The following is a 22,704-nucleotide window of genomic DNA, read 5'->3' as shown; positions in this document are numbered from 1 at the left end:
AGTGTCTCTGAAAAGGGGTACAGGAGAATCACAGAGCTTAATTTAACTACTCATGGTGAAAAATAACAGATCCCTAATTCCTCCACCCATTAAAAAAAAGGCAGACAGGAAGATGAAAAGAGTCCATAAAAGTTGCTGCCACCTGTATAACGTTGGAGGACAAGGCTTGGAGGTGGAACCTGCAGATTTCTAGGTATTTGAACGGCAGTTCTCCACTCTGGGTTCAAAAGTGGAGGGAGTCCCAAAACCAGAGAATGTGCGGTCTTCCAGCTATGGGCTAGACTTTCCACTACAAATGTGTTATGTATACTCCGGCCTGAATCATTCTAAAGATAGAAAGGACAAAGAGGCCAAGGAGGTAATAATACACATCTATCCTATCCCAGATCAGGGTATGCTGCCCCCAGGTAGGGGCGAGAAAGCTGCTTCTAAAACAAGGGGGTCTCTCCATGACTCAGAACACTGCTCTATGGGCATGAAGAAGGAGTTGGGGAATATGAGCGACAGCTGTGCTTACAGATGAACGGCAGGGAATAAGGCAGATGAAAAGTGCAATAAGCGTATGTCACCTATTGAACCAAAACCAATAGCTGATCCCTAAAAGGAAGAGCAGGCGTCCCAGACAACTAAGTAGTCTGACCCATAAGGAACTACTTCATCTCAAACGTATTTTAAATAATATATTACTTCTGCAACTCTGTTATGGCTGTAGGTTCTGTATAAGCATATACAAAAAGTAATATTTATCTTAGATAATATGTAAACATTAACATATTTAAAAACATCAACCTTAAGGCCATATAAGTGCAGTGCCCTTACATTCAGAGACCAGTAGGACACCATTATTGCCAAAATCAGGTGCATAGACAGAACAACAGCTTTGTTGCTGTAAGGCAAACTTGCATCTTGTGCCTTAACGGTTATTTCAGGGGAAAGTTCTTGTGATTCCAGCAAAACTGCTGTGCATTCTTCTGGACATATGTGCTTAAAATCAGCTTGGACCTCATTCCTACGTTGATGAACTGAACTCCTTCCTACCATCCAAACATACATCTGTGTTTCTTAAAACGATCCAAAACCCACCAAGAGAACCCATGCTTTCCTATCTGTTCACGTTTATCAGCTCTGATACACAACAATGGCAAGAGAGAAATAAAATGCTTAATTTTCCCTCTGGCAATTTTGTTTCCTTATTGGTACTGTATACAGTAGTTTGATGTGCCTTGTTTTATCTTTTTCTCCTAGTGAGGAAGCTCCTAGAGGTACCTCACTGGTAAGCACTCCATAAAATTCTCCCAACAATATAAACGTCCCTCTCCCTTAAACATCCTATCATCAGGAGATGCTCTGCAGGTTCAAGAGTGGTTTTCCATATGCAGTTCCTCTCGATAAATAAAATAAATGGGTCTTCCAAGCAGTTTAGCATGCAGACCTATCTTCTTGGTCTTCCAATCCCTCTTGGGTTGGCAAACCAGGATCTTTTTGCATAACTGAAAGGAAAAGGGGGGAAGACTGCTAGCAATACTGACAAAGACCAAATTCAGCTCTAGAGCTGCTACTGGCTCAACTCCAGTTTGACCACATTGGCCCTCTTGCACCAAATATATTATCAAAAATGTTCTTAGGAAGAGCTTCGTATTTGTATATTGGCGGGGGGGGGGAAGGTCCCAAATACTCCAGTGTTTATAAATGGCGTCTGATTCAAATTCTCAGGAAAGCAGCAGTAAGTCTTGGAAGTGTTCATTCGCTGGTTGTCATGTGTTTGTGTAATAGGTCAGTTTTCATACGCTTTGGCCATTCTGTTCCTCCCCTTTCTCCGTTCTCTCTTTGAGGACATGCTCTGAGTCCAAAAGGGGTTCGTGGAGACAGGATGGGTGCCTGTCCCTTTTTCTCCAAGAAGCGGTGTGCGCATTTGTTCGCTCGTGCTTCAGGAAGACAGGCAGCAAGTCCGCCGTAAAAGGGACGTCTTTGAAAGCATGCAAGAGGAAGATGCCAAGAACTATTGTGAGAAAACCACTTAGGGTGCCGATGATGTTCATTAAGACCAGGTGCTGCCACTCCTTGAACAGAATGGCAGAGCATGTTATAACAGCTGTGGTGAAGAGGACATAATAGATGGGTGTGACCAGAGAGGTATTGAAGATATCCAAGGCCTTGTTGAGGTAGTTAATCTGGATGCTGATGCAAATCACAAGGCCGACCAAAAGCATCCAGCCCAAGGGTTCTTTCCAAACAGGTTTCCCAGCAAACAGCTCTTTCAGGGCAATGCCCAAGCCTTTGACGCAGGAGACGGAGAGTGAACCGATGGCTGAGCAGACCAGAACGTACACCAGGACATTGCTCTGCCCATAGCGAGGTCCAGCCACAAAGATGAGAAGGATGACGCTCATCAGCATACATACGGCAAACACTATGAATCCTGGGAGGAAAATGGAGAAGGACATCAAAGCATTTTAGACATGGCTGATTTTAACACTGTTTAGCCAGCGCTGTCGAGAGTCAATGCGGTGTGGTGAGCAGAATTTCAAACGTGGACTCAGGACATCGGAGTTCAAATCGAATACTTGCCCATGGAAATTCACTGGGGTGGGGTGTTGGTAAAATCACTCCTTAGCACTTTCTCACCATGAAAACTCTGATAGGACTGGCATAAACTGGGAACAGCTTGAAAGCACTTAAACAAACCGCTGGTGTTTCATTCTGTTAACATCAGGAATTCCCAAACTATGTTCACTGACAGTCTCTTTAAGTTCCATTCAGTGATCTGTAGAAAGGCTCTGGAATGCTATAAGATCTTTGCATTTGCCTCTGTGCTTGATTTCCTTTTTCTGACTACGGTCATCAAGACCAGGGCCAGATGATCAAAACAGGGTAAAAACTTGTCTAAGGCTGGTAGTTTTCAGATGCAGCATTGGCGCAGCCGACTCATTCATCCCTGGCAAAGAAGCATTCAAAGGGATCCCTCCACCAGCCTCACCTGTGGACAGTGCTATTTATGATACAGAGCCGGTTTTGATAATGTTGCTCAAGGAGAAACATATGAGCTGAACACGTTTTTGGATTTATAGAACTGGGGCTGTCAATATTTAGTTCAGTTGCCAGTGTTTAGAGATTTTTTAACCTCTGAAATGTTTGCAGGGCCAAAGGCTACAAACTACTCTTTTGGATTACCAATAACACAAGCTGGGCATAATTAGTAAACTCTGTTTGGGCAAATAGACTGGGAGACAGAGTCTTTCTAATATCTTGTGTTTCCACATTGCTAAGCTGGGAGAGTGGCTCACAGAATCAGACATAAAGAAGTTACTGTGTAAGATATACACTCTTATACTGAGTTTGGCAAAAAACAGTATAAATTTTTCAGCACACGTGATTTAAAAGTCATTGCTGTGATACAAATTCAAATAAACGTGCCATAAATGTGGATAACCTTCAGCAGTGGTAAGAGAAAGCATGATGGGGTGAAAAGATGCTATCATGCATTTTCATTGATGGATAACTACTTATAGGGTGACAAGTGATTTCATTCTCTTAAATGAAATCAAAAGAACGTTAGATTTCTGTTTTTTCAGTCCAGTTAGGTTTTTCTTCCCAAACCTAATATTTATTTATTTATTTATTTATTTATTTGATTTCTATCCCGCCTATCTAATCAATTAAGATTAATATGTTTACAATCTGAAAAATAAGAGGCAGATTTAGTACCTGGATCTTTCAGTTTCTCTGCCATTGACTCCAGACTGGCGACCTCTTCTTCCTGTGGTGCATGGATCACCATCACAGTGGAACCCAAGATACTCAGGAGACAGCCTATCTTCCCATGGAGATTGAGGTGCTCATTCAGGAAGTATGAGGCTAACACTGCACTAGAGGGGGGAAAACGCAAAGTTCAAGGCACATCAGAAACTGGCTTTTTTGGGGGGAGGGGATGCTCAGAAATATATACAAAGTAGGACATCATAGTTTGCTTACCTGACTAAAACACTCAAAGCCCCCAAAGGAGTGACTAGCGTTGCTGGGGCAAAAACATAGGCTGCAAAGTTGGCAGCTTCTCCAATTCCCACTGCAAGAAAGAAGCCACCAGAAATGGAAAAGCGTTAAAACAGGGCAAATTCTGACCTCTCCTCCTTTGGTGGGTACAAACCTGGTGGCCAGCAAGACAGGATGGTTCAGCTGGGAACATTCATCCTCCCCTTTTTTTTCAGGCTGTCAGTTTGCCATTCTCCTGCATGGAGAATTAGTGCAGGGAAATCGCCCCAGAGAGGGAGACCACAGCTGCAATACAAGGACATCTGCCAGCGGGATCTGAAGGCCCTAGGAATGGATCTCAACAAATGGGAAACCCTGACCTCTGAGCGTTAAGCCTGGAGGCAGGCGGTGCATCGTGGCCTCTCCCAATTTGAAGAGACCCTTGTCCAGCAGGCCGAGGCAAAGAGGCAGACCCAAAACCAGCCAAACCAGGGAGATGGACAGGAGACAGATTGTATTTGTCTTCAATGTGGAAGGGAGTGTCACTCTCGAATTGGCCTTCTCAGCCACACTGTTCCAAGTCCTCTATTTGGTGCATGTTACACTATCTCTCGAGACTGAAGGAGGCCTCATCTAACCAGTTTGCCACCACCAGTGACTCAGCTGGGCAGGGCAGTCACCTTCCTCCCTGCAAGCCTCTTTGCTTGGTTGTTGCATGAGAAGGGAAATTCCCCTTCATCAAGAAACTGGAACTACTGAAGGCTAAGATAGGGTTTTAAAAGGGGCAGCCTTGTTAGTTCATGGTAACATATCATGCCAAAAACAAAAGTAAAATAAAGAGTAAAAGTAAAAAAAAAAATTGTGGTGCCTTAAAGACTAACGGCTAGATTTGAATGTGAGCTTTCATTGACAGATCACTGAAGGCCTGGGAACTTTCAGGGATGAAAAATGCATACAATTGGCTAGGTGTAGGAAGAGCTGTCAAAGCTTACATGGAAGTATACTTACTAGACAACAGGCCTCCCCACCACAGCCATTCCCTCAGGTAGGCATGGCCACCGAGCCCTGGGAAGAAAACAGCAAGAAAAGCCAAAGGTAAGGTTCAGCTGACCCCAAAACCTAGCCTCACCAAATATATCCAACGCCCAGACATCGAGGTTTCTTAAATGGTCCAGGATTTTCTGCCAGTACCTGCTCTGATACCACCTCTGCTATTCAACCTGAGAAGCCCCTTCTTTTTCAGGATAAAACTTCCTCCGATGAACAAGCTGGAGCTGAGCGCCAAACCCAATCCAATATAGAAGTCTGAACGTCCCGTTGGGTCCTCCATCACTTTCACCTAGAATTTGGAGAGAGGATTGCACAGACATTTAGAGATCTGTTCCCAAAGAGCCGCTTAGCAATTATGATGCAACCTTGGCAGGCCGATCTTAAACATGGCTTGGTATAAACAACTGCGGAAAATGGTACACCTTTGCATGCCTTCCTAGACTAGTTTGGAAGTAGGTCTTAGCAATTGTAATATGGAGGTCCATGCCATTTCCTAGAGACATATAAAGCATCCCACACACACACTTTTGGCCCATTTTGTTACCCAGCAATGCCCCCCCCCCAACTATTTCTGACAAGAGAAGGGAAGGAAGAATATTTGGTCCATCACCTTTACAGGCTCCAAGGGGACTATCTCCTCCAAAAGCCTTTTAATAAAGTTCTTTCAGCGCTGTACCATCGACCTTCTCAGCCCTCGGAGAAGTGACTGAGCCCCCCAATGCCTTCTAAATTAATACAAATTATATGTCTCTTCCTATGCAAATAGCTAAACACCATCGCGGCACTTTTAGTCTAACGAAGCCTTGGTTGTTTGACGGCAAAAGTGGCATCGACGATGGGTTCTGAAATGCAAATCACTTTTAAAAGCTCCGTTTCAAACTGGGTGGAGGGGATCCGGCTTGGGGGGGGGAACCCTCTTTCTCCCTGTGCTTTTGCTGCTGCTTCGGCGGCGGCGGCCCTTCGCCCCAGATGCCCGGAGGTGTTCGCCCGCCCGCCCGCCGGCCCTCCAACCCCATTTGGGGGGCGCGGGTAGGGAACCGAGGGGGGGCTCTCTTAATGCCAATGGCCAAAAGGGGAGGGAGGGAGAGAGAGTTTTCCCCCTTCAGGGTCCCTTTCCGAAGGGCGTGCGTGGGAAGAGCCGCCGCCCCTCCAACCAAGAGGAGGGAAGGGAGGGAGGGAAGGGAGGGAGGGAAGGAGGGTAGGCCCGCCGCCCCCTCAGGCGCCCGGGAGACGGGGACGGCCGGGGCCGCCGCTACCTGTCCTTGTCCTGCGGGCGGCTGCCTGGACGCCCTCCTCTCACGGGACGGGCTTCCTCCACCCGTTCCGCAGCGTCGGAGGCTGAGAGTGACGAAGCGGGCCGGCGGGGAGCGGCCGGCGCGGCGGCCGGTGAGTCACCCGAGGGCCGGGAAAGGGCCGGGCGGGCAGGCCCAGTTAGGCCTCGATAAAGGGTGTGGGTGTGTGGGTGTTGAGGTGGGGCTGGACCAGCACAAGGGGTCCCTGCCCCCCCTCAGAGCTTCCCCACACCTCGCCTCCAGGCCTCTCTTCTCCCCCCCCGCCGCTTGGGTCTTCCCCCCCTGCCCCGAGTTCAGGTCCTGCCCTCCTCTCCCCGCCACCCCCTCAATCCAAGCGAGCCCCTAGAGAGCACCCCCCCGGTCACCCCAAGGCGTCTTCCTCGCCTTGCACCCCCCCTCCCCGGGACAAAGCGGCCTTTCGCTTCATTCCGCCCAAGCGTGCCTGTTGCTTATATATTTATTTTTTTATTTAGCCCTCTCAAAAAGGTCCCGCCCGCTCTTGCATTTGTTTGGCCTTTCCAAGAGAGGACCCCCCCCCCCCAAAGAAGGTCCAGGGAGCAGCTTCCCCCTTTTGTGTTGCAAAATGGCTCAAATATTCCTGGTTGGAATGAATTAAATTTGGAGATGGGCTCGAACTGCCCCCAAAAGGCTCGTCTTGGTTCCTTCAAGGTTGACGAACCACAGATTCCCACGGGGTTTTTGCGACGAACCACCAGTCAGTTCGTTGGGTCTCTGCCCCGCCGCTGTTCTGGCCACCTAGGCTTCCCTCTCTGCCTATGGGGATGGAGACCTCCCAGGATCTCTGGAACTGACAAAATACCAATAGTGGACAAATCAACCGTTTCTTAGGAACATCACAATTAGTTTTTTTTAAAAAATTCATCCTCATGTCTAATTAAAATGAACCTTTTCATCCTCTTCCTTGACCCAAATGCTGAAGAAATGCCTCCCTCCTTATTATTGTTGCTCTTCTTACTGATTTTATTTGTATGCTGCATTTTCAGGAGGGCACTGTGCTCAAAGTGGTTTGTAAAAAAAACCCACAGAAATACAGTGTCAGTTATAATATAAATAATAATAATTGTATGCTATCAAGTCGATACTGTGTCACGGTTTTGGCGACAGTAAAATACTCAGAGTTATTCAGACATACTGAGGGCAGCCTTTCTTAAGAGTTTTCTAGTGGTTTATCAGTGGCCTGGGATTCTGCAGCTTGCCCAAAGCTACCCAGACTGGCTCTTTTCCCAGAAGGCACAGTTGGGTCAACAAGCTTTAAAGCAGGCAATTGTGATAAGTCATTACATTATCACAATATATATGTTACATTTCTTGTGCAACATTACAATCATTTCGTGATGTAGTTCCTTCTGGTTTACCCGTTTATTTATTTATCCATTACTATCATGTAATTATGTCATATACTGGGAGGGGGTTGCAACGTATTTTTTTGATAATTTTTTGAAATGAGGTAGCAAGGTTAATTTTTAAAAATTTAATTACATGGGTTCTAATTTGTAACATTTATAATATGTATAATTGCAAGGTAGTTTTTTTTTTTTAAAAAAAAATCTGATTCCTAAGAAGTGATGAGAGATTTTTAACTCAGCCCCCTCTTTTTCCCCCTGAATTCTCTGAGATCTACTTGCACAGTTTGTAGAGGGGCCTCGTTGTACTATTCCTGGCAGGCACCAGGGTGCAGTTAGTAAGTGTAATGAGTAACGAACAATACAAAAGCAAAGAAAAAGTTTAAAAAAAAGATGTGCCACCTTATAAAGGCTAACTTCTATGCATTTTAAAAATTAGCCACAAAAGGTAGAGTATTGTCAAAGAGGCAGCAATACTAGAACTATATTAAATAGTGATGAGTATTAATATTGCAAAAAATAGAAAATGGATTGTTCACAGCATGTCACATATTTACATTGTTGTTTGTTGTGTTTATGCCTTGCGTTTCTTCTGAAGAGCTCAGTGCACTGTACATACCTCTGGTCCTCCGTCTGCACCCCTGGAATAAACCTGTGAGGTAGGTTGTCTTGCTGTAATCTTTACAAGAAGCGTGGAAAGAAAGACAGCTTTATTATCTCCTCCATATAGGTGAGGGAGTGGGCTGAGTGAATTTGAGTATTCCAGTCTGCAGTTGGACTCCAGCTGCTGCTCAGCATCAGATCTCTCCCCCCCCCCAATTTTGAACAGAGGGTCCATCATGGGGGAATCTGTAACTAGGAGTGAAGTATGGTAGAAGTGGATAACTGGGTTTGTGGATACCGATCCTGCAGATATGGGTCCTACTGTTCTTCGGATATCCTGACTTCAAACTGTTTAGGGCTTTGTAGCACCTTGTGTTTTCAATTACTAGATGTAATTTTCATATTGACAACTAGTAAAATAGCTGAGGTTCATCTGATTTGTAGGGAACTCTTTTACCCGATCTAGACAGATATTGCTTGTTATAGAGCACGGTGGATTTGATTTAAATCAATATAAATAAAGATTTAAATCATGATTTAAATCACTAGTCAGTAAGACTTCATTTAAATCATGATTTTTTAAATATATAGTAAAGGCTCATTCTTGCTGTTAGTTATAATCTTTAATATTTGCAACCAGATAATTATTTCATATTTAAAGTAATAACCTGTCAGATTAGTAACACAGCTATCTCAGAACAGATTTAAGTTGAATGGTTAATCACTCATATAAATTAAATAAATAAATATTTGAAGAACTAGTTAAATTGTTTTATTTAACAAAAACAATAATATATAGTACAGTGGTGCCTCGCTTAGCGATCGCTCCGTTGAGCGACGAAATCGCTTTGCGATCGCAAAAGCGATCGCTTAGCGATGTTTCCTATGGGGAAAATTCGCTTTGCGATGATTGCAGGGAAGCGATCATTGCAAAGCCCCCATTTTCGGCCAGCTGATTGGCGGTTCCAAAATGGCTGCTGGGGAAAAAATGGCTGCCCACTGTTTTGTCTCGCTTTAGAGGCACTGAAAATGGCCACCGCAATGGAGGATTTTCACATGAGGTTAGTTTTCAAGCCCATAGGAACACATTAAATGCGTTTTAATGTGTTCCTATGGGCTTTTTAAAATCGCTTAGCGATGTTATCGCTTTGCAGTGATTTTTGCTGCACGGATTAACATCGCTAAGCGAGGCACCACTGTATACATATTCTTGTATTTGCTTCAACATCAGTGTGTTCATTGTACATAGATTTGTAGAACAACAACGGGATTAAGGTCTTTTCCTGAGCTTTGTTCATTTTATACCATTTTTACTGTGGGGGAAAAAGTGCATGTTATCTCAGCTTGGATAACTTGGATTAATTGAATTAGTTTACCATAAATATAAATATTGCATGAATATACAGCTTCATGCTACATAACTAAGTTCTATTTCATGCTGAATAACCTTTGAACTATAATGCAACTATCTTTAGATAGCTTGTTCCCCCAAAAGCATTTCATTAAAATAAATTTGATTTAAATTTTAAAAAATCCATTTTTTTATTAAAATTATTGATTTTAAGACACCCAGTTATAGAGTCATTATCTTGTTTTGGGGAACAGAGAAAGAGCAGTTTGCTCTGTTTAGTATCCTTTGAGTAGCAAGGAATGCTAGATCTATGGTCAGTCTTTTTTTTTAACTGTTTTTCTTTCTGCATTTATGTTTAGTTTTTTTGAATGGTACAAGTTTTTGTAAACGTTTGCGTGAAGCAAGAAGAGGAATGATGGCATCTACAAGTAATACCTTTGTTTCTTTTTCTCTCTGGTGCTGGGTTCTGTAGCTCTTTCTAGAAGAAGGAATATGCTGATTTAAGTGCAAAGATTATTCCTGCCTTTCTGAAAATATTCAAAAGGGAATGACAAACCCTTGGGGTAGAGGGCGAGGAGGGACAGGGCCTAAAACATGATCTGCCTTGACAGGAGACAGAATAGATACAGCCAGTTGTTCTCTTTTACTGGTTGAACAATGCCCGTCCGTCACAAATTTGGTGAAGGTGGATTGCCAGATTTTCTTGCCACCCGATCAGAACCAGTTTACATGGTTTCCCATAATAATAAGCCCTCTGCTCCAGCGACTGCATTCCCTATGTGCTTCCAATAGTCATGTTCTGTTGTGTGGTACCTCTGTTCCTTTGTAATGGCTCCTATCTGTGAGCAAACCTGATTTTCTATGCTGCTGATCACACCTTATTTGAAAGAGCTGCGGATGGCTTTTGCGAAATGCAGGTGGGGGAAGACGAGGAGGGCTTGCACGAGGTGAAGTCTCTTCCTACGTCAAAGCTGGAAAAGTTTTCCTGTGGCTTGTGTTGGAAATGGCTGCTCAGAATAAGCTACGGGCGGGGGCGAGAGAATGTACTTACTGTTTGGGCAAGCATTGCTGCTTTTGTTATCACAGCTTTTATTCTTTTATGCCTTCAAATGCATTTCTGGCTGTAGGATTGGAATGTTCTGTCGTACATAGCTAAAGTTCTAGTTCCCTCAAATAAGGTGCTTATGAGCAGCATGTCTTTGTGCGTCCTGCTATTTTTTGCAATTCCTAGCCGTGCAGCAGGTTGGATAGCAAAAGGTTAAGGGAAGCTACTGCAAAATTGTTGTGTAATGACGTCTGATGTTTTCTTGTTTTCTGTACACACAAGAACAAAAGATGAGCAAGAACAAGGATGATATTCCCCATGAGTTAGAGAGCCAGTTTGTATTGCGACTGCCTCCAGTAAGTATCCCTTTGTAACAATGAACTATAAAGTTGTTAGCATTTGTGGGCTTATGGAGGCGTGCGTATGACCGCTGTTGTCTGACTTTGCCTCTCCTTTTCCCACATTCTCCCTGCTCCATCCTCCTTTTCCCTTCAGGAATATGCTGCTATTGTGCGGAGAGCAGTTCAATCTGGAAGTGTCAACCTGAAGGACAGGCTCAACATTGAATTACATGGTAAGAAGACAAGATTCTCTAGTTTGAATGCCTGAGTCTTTGTTATTACAGTGGTGCCTCGCTTAACGAGTGCACCGTATAACGATTAAATCGCATAGCGATCCGTTTTTTCGGATCGCTAATGCGATCGCACAACGTTGTTCCAATAGGGAAAAATTCGCTTTGCGAAGACCGGTAAGCGTTTCGCTTACCGATCTTCGCAAAACGACCCCCGCCGATCAGCTGTTCGGCGGCCAAAATGGCCGCCGGAAGCCGGGAAATGGCCTAAAATGGCCGCGCGCAGCGTTTTCGCACCCTCGTTAAGCGAGGCGAGGGCGCGAAAATGGCTGCCGGCCATCCTGAAGCTTCGCTGAACGGTGAGTATTTGGCCTATTTGGAATGCATTAAACAATGTTTAATGCGTTCCAATGGAAATTGCTGCCCCGTTCAGCGATGCTTCAGCATAGCGAAGGTTAATCCGGAACGTATATTATGAGCCTACCCGGCTGTTAAGATCTAGCCAGGGGGCCCTTTTGAAAGAGCCATCCCTCAAGGAGGTAAGAGGGATGGCTTGTAGACAAAGGGCCTTCTCGGCAGCTGCCCCCAGACTATGGAACGCCCTCCCAACTGAAATTCGCCTGGCGCCGACACTGATGATATTTCGGCGCCAGGTCAAAACCTTCCTGTTCCAGAAGGCTTTTAATTGAAATAACATTAACTGTGGGTCTTAATGATGGCAATTTTAATTGTATTTTAATTGTATTTTAATTGTATTTTAATCATTTTATTTTATTCCATTGAATTTTAATTGTTGTAAGCCGCCCAGAGACCTTTGGGTAGAGTGGGCGGCATATAAATTAAATAAATAAATAAATAAATAAATAAATAAATAAATAAATATCTTATTGGCTTGGGACAGTGCAGCAAATCCTGAACTTAGAAGCCTTAAACTCACTGGGAAGATATTCACCAATTACCCTGTCGTTCTTGTCATTGCAGCCGACGGTCGGCATGGGATTGTCCGAGTTGACCGTGTTCCATTAGCTGCCAAGTTGGTGGACTTACCCTGCATCCTTGAGAGTTTAAAAACCATTGATAAAAAAACTTTCTATAAGACTGCAGATATTTGTCAGGTAGGTGCTGTCCAGCAGTCTAAAGCCAATCCATTATGATTCTGTTTGTACACAGTTATGGTTTTGATGTCTCCCTTGAACCTACCTTCTGTTGTCCTTTCCCTTCTGCAAGAAGCAAAACATGGGTCTACAGCTCTTGGAACTCCTCACCAGCATGGCCAGTGGGTATTTAGGCAGCTCCAAGCCAAAAAGGAACCTCTCTAGGCTCTGAAAGCATACAAGACATTTAACCCCAACCTTGTATATAATAAGTTGCCTCTCTGATGCACAAAACCCATTTGGTCTTTGGGACATACCTGCAGATATCGGTTAAACTGTTAGGTTGTTAATCATGATTCTTTATTTTGATTTCAGTATCAAAGGCCTGTCAATACCAGCTTTTGGGGATTGTGCATGGGAGTGTACTGCCCTGTTTCCCCAGAAATAAGACCTAACCTGAAAATAAGCCCTAGTATAATTTTTCAGGGTATTCGTAATAAAGCCCTACCCCCAAAATAAGCCTCAGTTAAGTGAAACCCCACCCTCCACCATTGTGCAGCAACCAGAAGAGGAGGACATGACTGTATTTGAATAAATGTAGATTGTTGTACATGAAAAAAAAAATCCAAATAAGCCCTAATGCATTTTTGGAGTAAAAATTAATATAAGACCCTGTCTTATTTTCGGGGAAACACGGTACAGTATTATAGTCATATCCTGCTTGTGGGCTTCTCAAAAGCATCTATTTCGGTCCCTGTGGATGCAGAACGTTGGACTAGATGGGCCTTTGATGTAACCCAGCACAATAATAATCGTGTGCCGTCAAGTTAATTCTGACTTATGGAGACCCTTTTCTTGGTTATCCAGATAGAGAATACTCAGAAGTAGTTTACCATTCCCTTTTTCTTGGGGGGGGGGTTTGCCCTGGGACTGTGCAGCTGGCCCAAGGCCCCACAGGCTGGCTCTCCATGTAGGAGGCACCGTGGAGAATTGAACCCCCAACCTATGGCTCCATAACCAGATACCTAAACCACTGAGCCATCCAGCCAACTGGTAACCTAGCACGGATCTTGTTAGTTTCTTTCCTTCTTGAGAAAATGGTCAGCTCCCTCCTTCTCCAGTGCTTTCATGTATAATAATTCCCCCCCCCCTTTTTTTCCTTTTAAATATTTTGTCCACTTCAGATGCTTGTATGCACTGTGGATGGGGAACTCTATCCTGCCATGGAAGAGCCAGCTGTGGGTACTGATGCGAAAGCTAATAAGAAGAAGGACAAGGATCGAGAGAAGAAGTTCATCTGGAATCATGGCAGTAAGTAGAAGGTTTCTCTGCCTGGCTCTTTGCCGCTGAGCAATCAGTCCCTTCCACAGATTTGTCTGATTTTGGCATTGTTTGTCAATGCTTCCAAAACACATTTATATTCTTAATTTAAAAAAGAAACAAACCAGGGAGGATGGGGCGCCTGTTTTCTTTCTCGTCGCCTTGCTGCTTTGGTGTTTCACGGGTCCTTTAACAATTTTGTTTCATCAAATTAATGTTACTGGTTTCTTTAAGTAACTCTCCCACTGAAGAATGTGAGGAAGAGGAGGTTCAGGAAAACAGCTAAGAAGAAGGTGAGTCGTATCTGCTTTCATAGCACTACCTTCTATCTGTTGCTTACAAATTTTAGCGATGAAATTTTCCGTTGTTCACAGGTTGAAGCCAAGGGGCGCCTTGCACTTTAAGATTTGCTTCACTGCAATTCTTGAAATTCTACCCTTTAAGGTTCTGCGGATGTTTTTGAACCATCCCTGAAAGAATGAGAAATTGCTGAGGAAAGGCTGTACAGTGGTGCCTTGCTTAACGAGCGCACCGTATAACGACGAATCCGCATAGCGATCCCTTTTCCAGGATCGCTAATGCGGAGGCATAGCGTCAACCCCAATGGGCGAAACTTGCATAGCGAAGATCGGTAAGTGTTTCGCTTACCGATCTTCGCTTTGCGACCCCCGAAAATCAGCTGTTCGGTGGCTCCAAAATGGCCGCCGGACGCCTGAAATGGCCGCGCGCAGTGTTTTCGCGCCCTCCTCTCGCTTACCGAGGGCGCGAAAATGGCTGCTGGACCCTGGAAACTTCGCTAAACTGTGAGTTTTGTGCCGATTTGGAACACATTAAACGATGTTTAATGCGTTCCAATGGCTTTTTACTTTCCGCTTAGCGAAGTTTTCACATAGCGAAGGTTAATCCGGAACGCATTAACCTCGCTATGCGAGGCACCACTGTATTTTGTTTTAACCTTTCCATTAAGACTTGGGCATTTGAATGAATGCAGAGAAGATTAGCAGAAAAATAGGATAAGTTTTCTGCCTCTTCTAGTTTTCCACATGTTATTCTGATGTAATTCATGCAGTGTGAACCTTTTAACAGCAGAGAGATATTATGTTGTGCATCTGATGAAGTAGAGTACGGTCTCCAAAACCATACAGCACAGAATATTTTGTTTGAAGTAGCCGATAGAGCTCACTTTGGAATGAGGTAGCAGTCGGCTTGTGGTTATGTCAAATTGCCTTCCTCCCCCCCACCCTGCTTTTCTTCTCTCTGGCCCAGTATATCGAGTCTCCAGATGTTGAAAAGGAAGTGAAACGCCTGCTGAGCACAGATGCTGAAGCTGTCAGTGTTCGTATCCTTTCTTTATAGTATTTGCATTTTACCGAGACTCTTTCTCATCCTTTTGTCTCATTTGAATAATGGCTCATGAATCTAATATTAGCTCACCCACCCCCAAATTAGGCAAATTTTATCTAAAGTTATACCTTTTCAACATCACACTTTTCATGAATATATTTGTGTTGTCTTACAGTCCTAAGAATTATATGTCAGCAAATAAGGAAAATAAAACAGTGGCTTTTTAACTGAAAATGCTCTCTCTTTATATACATTTTTCATATAGAAAAAATATATATGGAGGCAACTATATATATAAAAAACAGCAATCACTTTAAACCACTGCTGGTGAAGGTTAAGGAAGTGCAAAAGCAAGATTATAGTTGAACATTAAGAAGAGAAAAATAATGAAGAATATTTATTGACAATAAAGAAATGGAACCTGTTAAGGATTTTCCATATCTTATTCAATTAGTCTAAAGAGAGACTACAGGCAAATCAGAAGAGGACAGAGACTTGGAAGGACAGCTGTGAAGGAACAAGAAACGATTCTTAAGTACTGTATAAGAATGTCACTGGAGATTGAGGCAAGATCATCCATATTATGGCACTCCTCATTCCTAAATATGGATTTGGAAACTGCTCAGTGAAGACAAACAGCAGGAAAAAATTACTGATTGAAATGTGATGCTGGAGGAGAGATTTACAGGTTGTTGGACCAACACAAAGACAAAATAGGAAAAGCAATTTTTTTTTAGATCAAATGAAGCCTGAACTCATTTGAAGCGAAAATGACTATATTGAGGTTATTGTACTTTGGAAAGATCATGAGAAGGCAAAGGGTCAGTGGAAAAGACAATAATGCTAGGAAAAAGTTGAAGGCAGTAGGGAAAAGGAGGAAGAGCTAACGTGAGATGGATTGACATTGTAGAGGACGCTGTGACCTTTGGTTTGCTAGACCTGAGCAGGACTTTTAATGATAGGACTTTTTTGGTGTTGTTCATGAGTTGCCGTAGGTCGGAAGTGACTTGATGGTGTGTAACAGTTGATTTATATTACAGTAGAACTCCCTTATCTGCAGGATCAGGATCCGTTGAGTCACTTACCCACGGCTTGAAAATACTCTATTGAAAATATTGAAAGAGAAAAATCCAGGGGGGGGGAAATATGTATGGTACACATGTATCACCAGAACTGGCCGCTAGAGGGAACTGTGCCATGACGAATGCACAGCATCCTCTCGGGCTACTTCAGGCCGCTCGCTCGCTCGTCTTGCAAACTTGCCCGGCTACTGCCGTCAGGGCTACTGCCATCAGGGGTAAAAAAAGAAAGGAAAGACGTGGGGAAACCTCTGAACTTATATGGAAGTTTCCCGCAGCACGCAGCCCGTGTGCCTGCCCAATTGCCTCCTTAGCCAACTTTGTCTGGTGGGTAGTGGAGAGTGACCCTGCGTGGAGTGCCTACCCTGCCCTCCCCGATCCTGGGCGCGGGGTGCCCGTCCCTCGCGTGCAGCTCGCCTTCCTCCCTGGGTCTGCTCATCTGGGCCTTTGGCCTCAGGCAGGTGGGCGGGATCCCTCCATCACCAGCGCTGCTGCGGAGCCACCTCTGGGCCACAGCACCTCACAAGGAAGCAGAGGCAGAAAGGGCAGCTCTCGTCTCTACCCCTGCTGGCACTCAGCCTCTTTGCCCGCTGCGGCTGCAGGACGTAGGTGGAGGGAGTGTGGGGGTTGGCCCAAGCCCCTTCTCCTGAGGGTGGGGACTGGGGACACGGATAGGCAGCTCTGGGGGCAGCCGGCAGCCTGGTAGACGGCAGCCTGGGAGATGGCCCAGCCTGCCCGCCCACAAGCAAGCAGCACCAGCTTGTGCAGCCAGGCGAGAGCAGCACAGCTCAAGGAGGCAGCCCAGATCGGGACTGCCAGGCACATGGGAGGAGCTGCAGCAGCGACCTTGCGCTCTGTTCCCTTCCTTTTCTCACAGCATCCCCCAGCTGGTTCGGTGGCACACACTTTGCAAAACACTTTTACCCTTTTATTATAGCGTTCGCTCTATTCTGCGGTTTTCAGCATCCACGGGTTGGGGCTTGGAAACAACCCCCTGCAGATATTGGGGGGGGGGAGTCTTACCATAATGATGTTTAGTGTCAGCTTGACAGAACTGTGAGAGAAGAGCTGATATGTCGCATAAACAATTCCAAACCTCTTGATCCTCTGTGCATTTTCTAGTCTAGATCGGTGTACTTCCCGGCTTCTCGATAATATGCTGAAAACCATACAGTGGATTCTGCGTGTGAGGAAGGCAGCCTTTTAAAAAATTCTAGGGCATGCTATAATATATTTGCAGGTGCAGATGCTTGCATATTTCTTCAGCCTCTTAAACTTATAAAAAAAGATGTCAGAAAATCCCTCTCCTCAGTGCAGTTTGTACTCCAATGACAATCTGGTTATGCTCGAAAAATGTACATAATAAGGCTTTTGTGCTGAACTTCTTTTATAGGAGGAAAAAAGGCTTATGAGAGAGGTATGTGCAAAAGGAACGTGTGTAGACATCAGATAAAAACATTTTTTTTCTGTAGAAAACCACAGTGTGATTGCTAACTCTTATAAATGCCTGTTAGGCGTGCAGATACAGTGGACCCTTGACTTACAGACGGCTTGACTTACAGACTTTTTGAGTTACAGACTTCTCTGGCTGCAAAATTTAGGTTTGACTTGCAGACTGAGATTTGACTTACAGACCAGAAAAAAACCAAAATGGAACAAAAACGGCCTGTTACGGGATTAATCGGTTTTCAATGCACTGTAGGTCAATGGAGACTTGACTTACAGACTTTTTGACTTGAGAACCGCCTTCCAATACGGATTAAGTTCTCAAGTCAAGACCCCACTGTACTACGTTTCCCCCTGTTTTCCCTTGACACTTTCATGCTTGTTCTGAGGCTGGGAAGTTATTGCTGAAGATGAAACGAAAGAAGCGGACAACCACGGTTCACTCACGGGTCTGGATATTTCTTCTCCAAGGATGTCTGGGCACAAGCAAGGTCACGGCTCGTTAGGTACCTTCACTGTTGCAATAGACCTCCATGTTGGGGAAGACCTCATAGGTTGGCGGGTGGACTGTGTGCTTTCCATGCAGAAGTACTAAATTCAGTCAATGGCATCTGTGGGAAAAAGAGATAAGTTACTATCTGGTGGAAAGGGCCTCTCGCTATGGGAGACCCTGGAAAGCTGCTGCAGAATAGATTATACTAAACTCAGTTGATAAATAGTATAGAGCAGCTTTAATGTCCAACTTGCTGATATTCGTGTGCTACTTGTAGCTGTTTTTCTAGGCTGAAATAACACTGTTAATGCTAGTTGTCGGAAAAATTTGAAAGGATGCATTGACAATATGCCAGCTACAGCCCCCCTCCTCTGCTTTCCTCCGTTGCTTCAATCCAACAGAACATGATGAACTCCGGGAACTGTTCAAGGACATCAGCAGCACCAGCAGTGATGAAGATGAGAGGGATCGTCATGATGATGAAGACCTGAACATCATGGACACAGAGGAAGACCTGGATAGGAGGCTGCAGGGCAAGCTGAATGAATCAGATGGACCACAGCAAGAGAATGAAGGGGCCAATCAGATAGGTTAGTTGCTTGGAGCCTGTGGGGGAAAGATTCCAGAATCCATGTTTGTGTAATGCTTTTATTCTTGCTTTTCAGATCTCTCCATCAGGGAAAAGATTATAAAAGGAGGGTGGGCTGGAATTGGGGGAAAGGTTGGGAGATCTGAGTCTTAAGACAGAATAGAAAAAGAAGAGTCTGCAGACTTTCAAGGAAAACTCTAGCAGGCTATGGGTTGGTTTCAGGATTCATGGACTCCTGGGAATAAGAGAGGCAGAAAAGCTTAATCCTCCATTTTTGAAGATGTAAAATGTTTGTGTTAATTCAGAACAGGCTCTTTCCTGAGTGAAGCACATGACTTCTTTAACAATGGAAAATAGAAGCTAGATAGTGTTTATATTAACAAAATTGGAGATAAAGGCAGTTGAAACCAAATTCAGTCTAACTTGCAGCAAATGGATGTTGCAGATCCATGTTGAATTGGGATTGTATGAAGAAGAAATCCTTAATTACTGGGGATACCAAATAATTTGCTCGGTCTTCCAGCAATGGGAATCCAGAAGCAGATCGACAACCTGAAAGGAAAGCTGCAGGAGACCCAGGAGCGCAGGAAGCGCCAAGAAGATCTCATCATGAAAGTGGAAAACCTGGCACTCAAGGTGACTCCAGCATCATCTTCCTCCTGCATTCTTTTGACAGGTTCCTGCTGAGTTCAATGGGGAGTAGAGAAAGTAGATCGCTAAGGAGGCCTCGTGTTGCCATTAAGTCAGAATTGTTCTTACGGAGAAAGATCATAACTTGGTGGTTCAGCAGAATCAAGGCCCTAGAATTAATCCCTTGCCTCTCCATCTGAAAAGGATGAGAAAGACCTCTTCCTGGGCGTAAGGAGAGATTCTGTTAGTCCGAATAGGCAACACGTATAGCTAGAAAAAAGAACACAGTTAACAAGAAATTTCTATTTCCTGGATAGCCAGGAAGTGTTAGTTAATCTAGCATTGCTGCCAATCCAGTAAATCAGGGAAAGAACATGATTCAATAACTTCTACGTAAAGGGTGTCAAGTCAATTCTGACTTACGGCAACCCCTTTTCAGGCAGAGAATACACAGAAGTGGTTTGCCATTGCTGTCTTCTGAGAGCATGTTGGGACTGTGCAGCTTGGCCAAGGCCAGCCTCTGGCTCCACAGCTAGATCTGTAACTTACTGAGCGTTCCTGGGTAGCTGAAAGGTCTAGGTCTCTGCAGAGCCAGAGGTTGAGATTTCAGTTCCCCACTTGTGCCTCCAGGGAGAAGAGCCAGCCTGGGTGGCCTTGGGCCAGCTGTACAGTCCCAAGGTTGCCCCTAGAGGAAGGGGAGGGTAAAGCACTTCTGAGTATTCTCTTCCTGGAAGACCCTCAAAAGGGTTGCCATAAGTCAGAATTGACTTGACAGCATACTGTGAGGTATGTCCTTTGATGGAATATTCTGATGGTAACTCTCTTTCTTTGTTAATGTCGTTTTTCAGACTCGACTCCAGGCTGTCCTGGATGAGTTCAAACAGCAGGAGGAGCGAGAGAAACAACAGGTAAAGTGTCTGTCTTTCTATAAAGCCAACACATGAGAGATCTTTAAAAAAAGGTCTGGGGAAGAAGTGGGAATACGGAAGGCTCCTGAGTTTTGCGCTTGGAGTGATGGTGAGTGGAAATGAAGAGAGATGCATATAATTTGCTTCATTCCTGTCCAATGCACTGGAATGTCTCTGGCAAAATAATAATAATAATAATAATAATAATAATAATAATAATAATAATAATAATAATAATAATAATAATAATAATAATAATAATAATAATAAGAAGAAGAAGAAGAAGAAGAAGAAGAAGAAGAAGAAGAAGAAGAAGAAGAAGAAGATGATGATGATGATGATGATGATGATGATTTTGGTGGGACAAAGTTCCCCCAAAAGGGAACAGACTTTGTTCCTCCTCCTCCACCTGCTCCAGGCTGGCTCTCCAGAGCTGGGGATTTGGCAGTAGAAGAACAGGCCTCTTTTCCTCTTGTGCCCCTTGGACCGAGACGGGAGGGGAAGGAGGAGCAGAAAGGGGGGGAATGTGCTCTATGGCGACAGCAGGGACAAGGACCAACACTTCTCAAAGGAGGAGAGGAGAGGGAAGCAGCTGTTAGATAGTCTGTGCCTTCTAGGAGAGACTGAAACCGAAACACTGCGGGATGTACTTTTCTAGGCCACCGCTTACAGAGTTGCTTGGTTCCCAGAATCCTTCAGAGCCAGGCCCTGATGCAAGAAATAGCTCGGACAGGAGCCTTGTGAGGTGGAGCAGCCTCATTCTTTTGCACCTGTCCTCGCCTTCTGTTTGTCTTCAGGCAGGAGGGTGGCAGTGGTGACTCAGTAACTCAGTCTAGAGTTATTGAGAAGTTAGGGCATATGAGGGGGAAAGCACTAACTAATAGTGCTTCCTTGGACAGTACAAGCCATGGGTTTAAGGGTCTGGGGATACTGACTTGGAAGGATAAGAGTGAGGACCTTAAATTATAAAGAAGTAAAAGGAGCATTTTTTGGTCTTCCCCACCTTTCTTCTTGTTCTGTGCAGTTGGCCTCCCTCCAAGAACAGCTGGAAACCCTTATGGAGAAGTGACCGTCTGCCTCTGATGAACCTCCAGGCAGCACAGCTGTCATGTCAACTGGGAGTCTTCTGGAACGTTCCTTTTGTGCCCTGGACCTTTAATTCATTGATCAACACTCGTTGGGTGCCGAGATTTGCAAACAAGTCTCTTACCAGGCATTTCATCTTGTCTAAAAGACTTGTGTCTTGCAAGTAACAGACCCAATGTGCACACGTACGAAAAAAACAAAGGTTCCCCAGAGCACATCCACAACGTATGTTTTCCTTTTCGAGGGCAAACGTGTCTCTGTGACAATCTTGGTCCCTTCATCTTATTGCTTCATTACAAGCCTGTATGCAACACTGTTGGGTTCCTCCCTCCCCCCACCCACCCAGTTGGGTGGGTTCTGCTGTGAAATTTGCCTAGAAAAGTTACACCATGTCCAAAGGCCACATCTTCCTGTCATCTGTCAGCCAAAGGGTTGACATGCAAATCTTTGGCTCACCAGATGTTTTGAACGAACACCCACAGTCCTTTATCATTAGCCATGCTGGGCACGGCAGATGGGAACTGTAGGCCAAAATAGTTTGAAATACTTAACACCTGAACTTTTGTTTGTGTAAAGGAAGAGGAGTCAGTTCCCTGTCCTAAGTTGTTTTTACATATTGACATACTTTAGTTCTGTTGTTGGCTTGTCTGAGAGGTTCCTTTTAAAGAAATAAAGCATATAATTACTTGATGTGTCTTTTTCTGTATATCAGTATGATCTTTGTTCTTAGTATCATTCACTTTTCCCTTTGCTGAAGGTTGTTGGATATATTTCAGAGCAGGCAGGCTTTCTTCTTTCAGAGTGATGGGCTCTCTGATTCTTATGGTTTGGGCTATAATTTCAAGACACCAGTTGTCTGAGTTATAAGCCATGCATCTGAAAGAGGAAAAAGAGAATACAGTATAGCTGCGAAAGGATAGATGAATTTCCTACTTCACTCCAGGAATCTCAGTCCCTTAAGTATTGCACCCTTCTTCTACCTGTGTGCCTCTCTTTCCAGGATTCTCTATGAACAGCAGTATTTTTGAGTTTGCAGAGGACTTTGATGTAGTGGGAGCAGAATAAACTGATACCACTTTCATTGCTAATAAAAGGGACATTAGTGTTTTGTTTGTGTTAATATATGTATCATTTACTCAAAAATCTATTCTCATTACTGGTGCTGAGAATGAACTGTGCCTCCCTTTTAAAGCCAACAAAAATTATAATTTCCGAAAGGTGTTTAGATAAAGCATATTGGGAGAAAATAGCTTTAGGACAATTAAACTAAACGGTACCCATCTCAGCATTGAAGAACTTGGCTTTCTTCTACTGTGGAATTTGATCTTTGAATTTGCAGTAAACTATTGTCTTTTGAGTTCAGATACACTCTTTGGGGGACTCATATATGCCTTACAGGGGAAATACACTGCAGAAAACTGTTCATCCTTGGCATCTGGAGCATGACGAGAAACAAATTAGGCCACATTT

General features: G+C 44.2%; 2 protein-coding genes across 4 annotated transcripts; one reads left to right on the top strand and one right to left on the bottom strand.

The window, feature by feature from the left end:
• Window positions 1-667: 667 nt before the first annotated feature.
• On the bottom strand, window positions 668-6,327 carry LOC110084950 (magnesium transporter NIPA2). Of its 2 annotated transcripts, none has more exons than XM_072981111.2 (6): window positions 6,276-6,327; window positions 5,161-5,308; window positions 4,978-5,034; window positions 3,973-4,063; window positions 3,706-3,866; window positions 668-2,419 (listed from the first exon to the last, which is right to left on the bottom strand). In XM_072981111.2, exons 2-6 carry the CDS (start codon window positions 5,297-5,299, stop codon window positions 1,782-1,784), a joined length of 1,086 nt encoding a protein of 361 aa, XP_072837212.2. In that variant the 5' UTR covers window positions 5,300-5,308; window positions 6,276-6,327; the 3' UTR covers window positions 668-1,781. The 2 variants fall into 2 exon arrangements, with proteins under 2 accessions (XP_072837212.2, XP_020660363.3); XM_020804704.3 differs by lacking the exon at window positions 6,276-6,327 and adding an exon at window positions 5,630-5,764.
• TAF7L (TATA-box binding protein associated factor 7 like) lies at window positions 6,281-21,924 on the top strand. 2 transcript variants are annotated; one of them, XM_072981109.2, is made up of 14 exons: window positions 6,281-6,405; window positions 8,274-8,334; window positions 9,989-10,057; window positions 10,957-11,030; window positions 11,170-11,248; window positions 12,227-12,360; window positions 13,524-13,650; window positions 13,894-13,952; window positions 14,926-14,998; window positions 17,918-18,034; window positions 18,423-18,611; window positions 19,134-19,246; window positions 20,089-20,148; window positions 21,173-21,924. In XM_072981109.2, exons 3-14 carry the CDS (start codon window positions 10,042-10,044, stop codon window positions 21,215-21,217), a joined length of 1,086 nt encoding a protein of 361 aa, XP_072837210.2. In that variant the 5' UTR covers window positions 6,281-6,405; window positions 8,274-8,334; window positions 9,989-10,041; the 3' UTR covers window positions 21,218-21,924. The 2 variants fall into 2 exon arrangements, with proteins under 2 accessions (XP_072837210.2, XP_072837211.2); XM_072981110.2 differs by lacking the exon at window positions 9,989-10,057.
• Window positions 21,925-22,704: the final 780 nt, after the last annotated feature.

The sequence above is a fragment of the Pogona vitticeps genome, chromosome 11 (assembly GCF_051106095.1).
Source record: "Pogona vitticeps strain Pit_001003342236 chromosome 11, PviZW2.1, whole genome shotgun sequence".
NCBI lineage: Eukaryota > Metazoa > Chordata > Lepidosauria > Squamata > Agamidae > Pogona > Pogona vitticeps.
The sequence above is the reverse complement of the archived record's forward strand: the minus strand, read 5'-3'. Positions and strand labels throughout refer to the sequence as shown.

Coding starts and splice junctions, on each gene's coding strand:
- LOC110084950 (XM_072981111.2), bottom strand. CDS start 5,299: ATGGAGGACCCAACGGGACGTTCAGACTTCTATATTGGATTGGGTTTG. Junction 5,035..5,160: donor CAGAGGTGGTATCAGAGCAG/GTACTGGCAGAA, acceptor TTTTCTTCCCAG/GGCTCGGTGGCCATGCCTAC. Junction 3,867..3,972: donor GCTTTGAGTGTTTTAGTCAG/GTAAGCAAACTA, acceptor TCCCCCCTCTAG/TGCAGTGTTAGCCTCATACT.
- TAF7L (XM_072981109.2), top strand. Junction 11,249..12,226: donor GCTCAACATTGAATTACATG/GTAAGAAGACAA, acceptor TTGTCATTGCAG/CCGACGGTCGGCATGGGATT. Junction 19,247..20,088: donor TGGAAAACCTGGCACTCAAG/GTGACTCCAGCA, acceptor GTCGTTTTTCAG/ACTCGACTCCAGGCTGTCCT.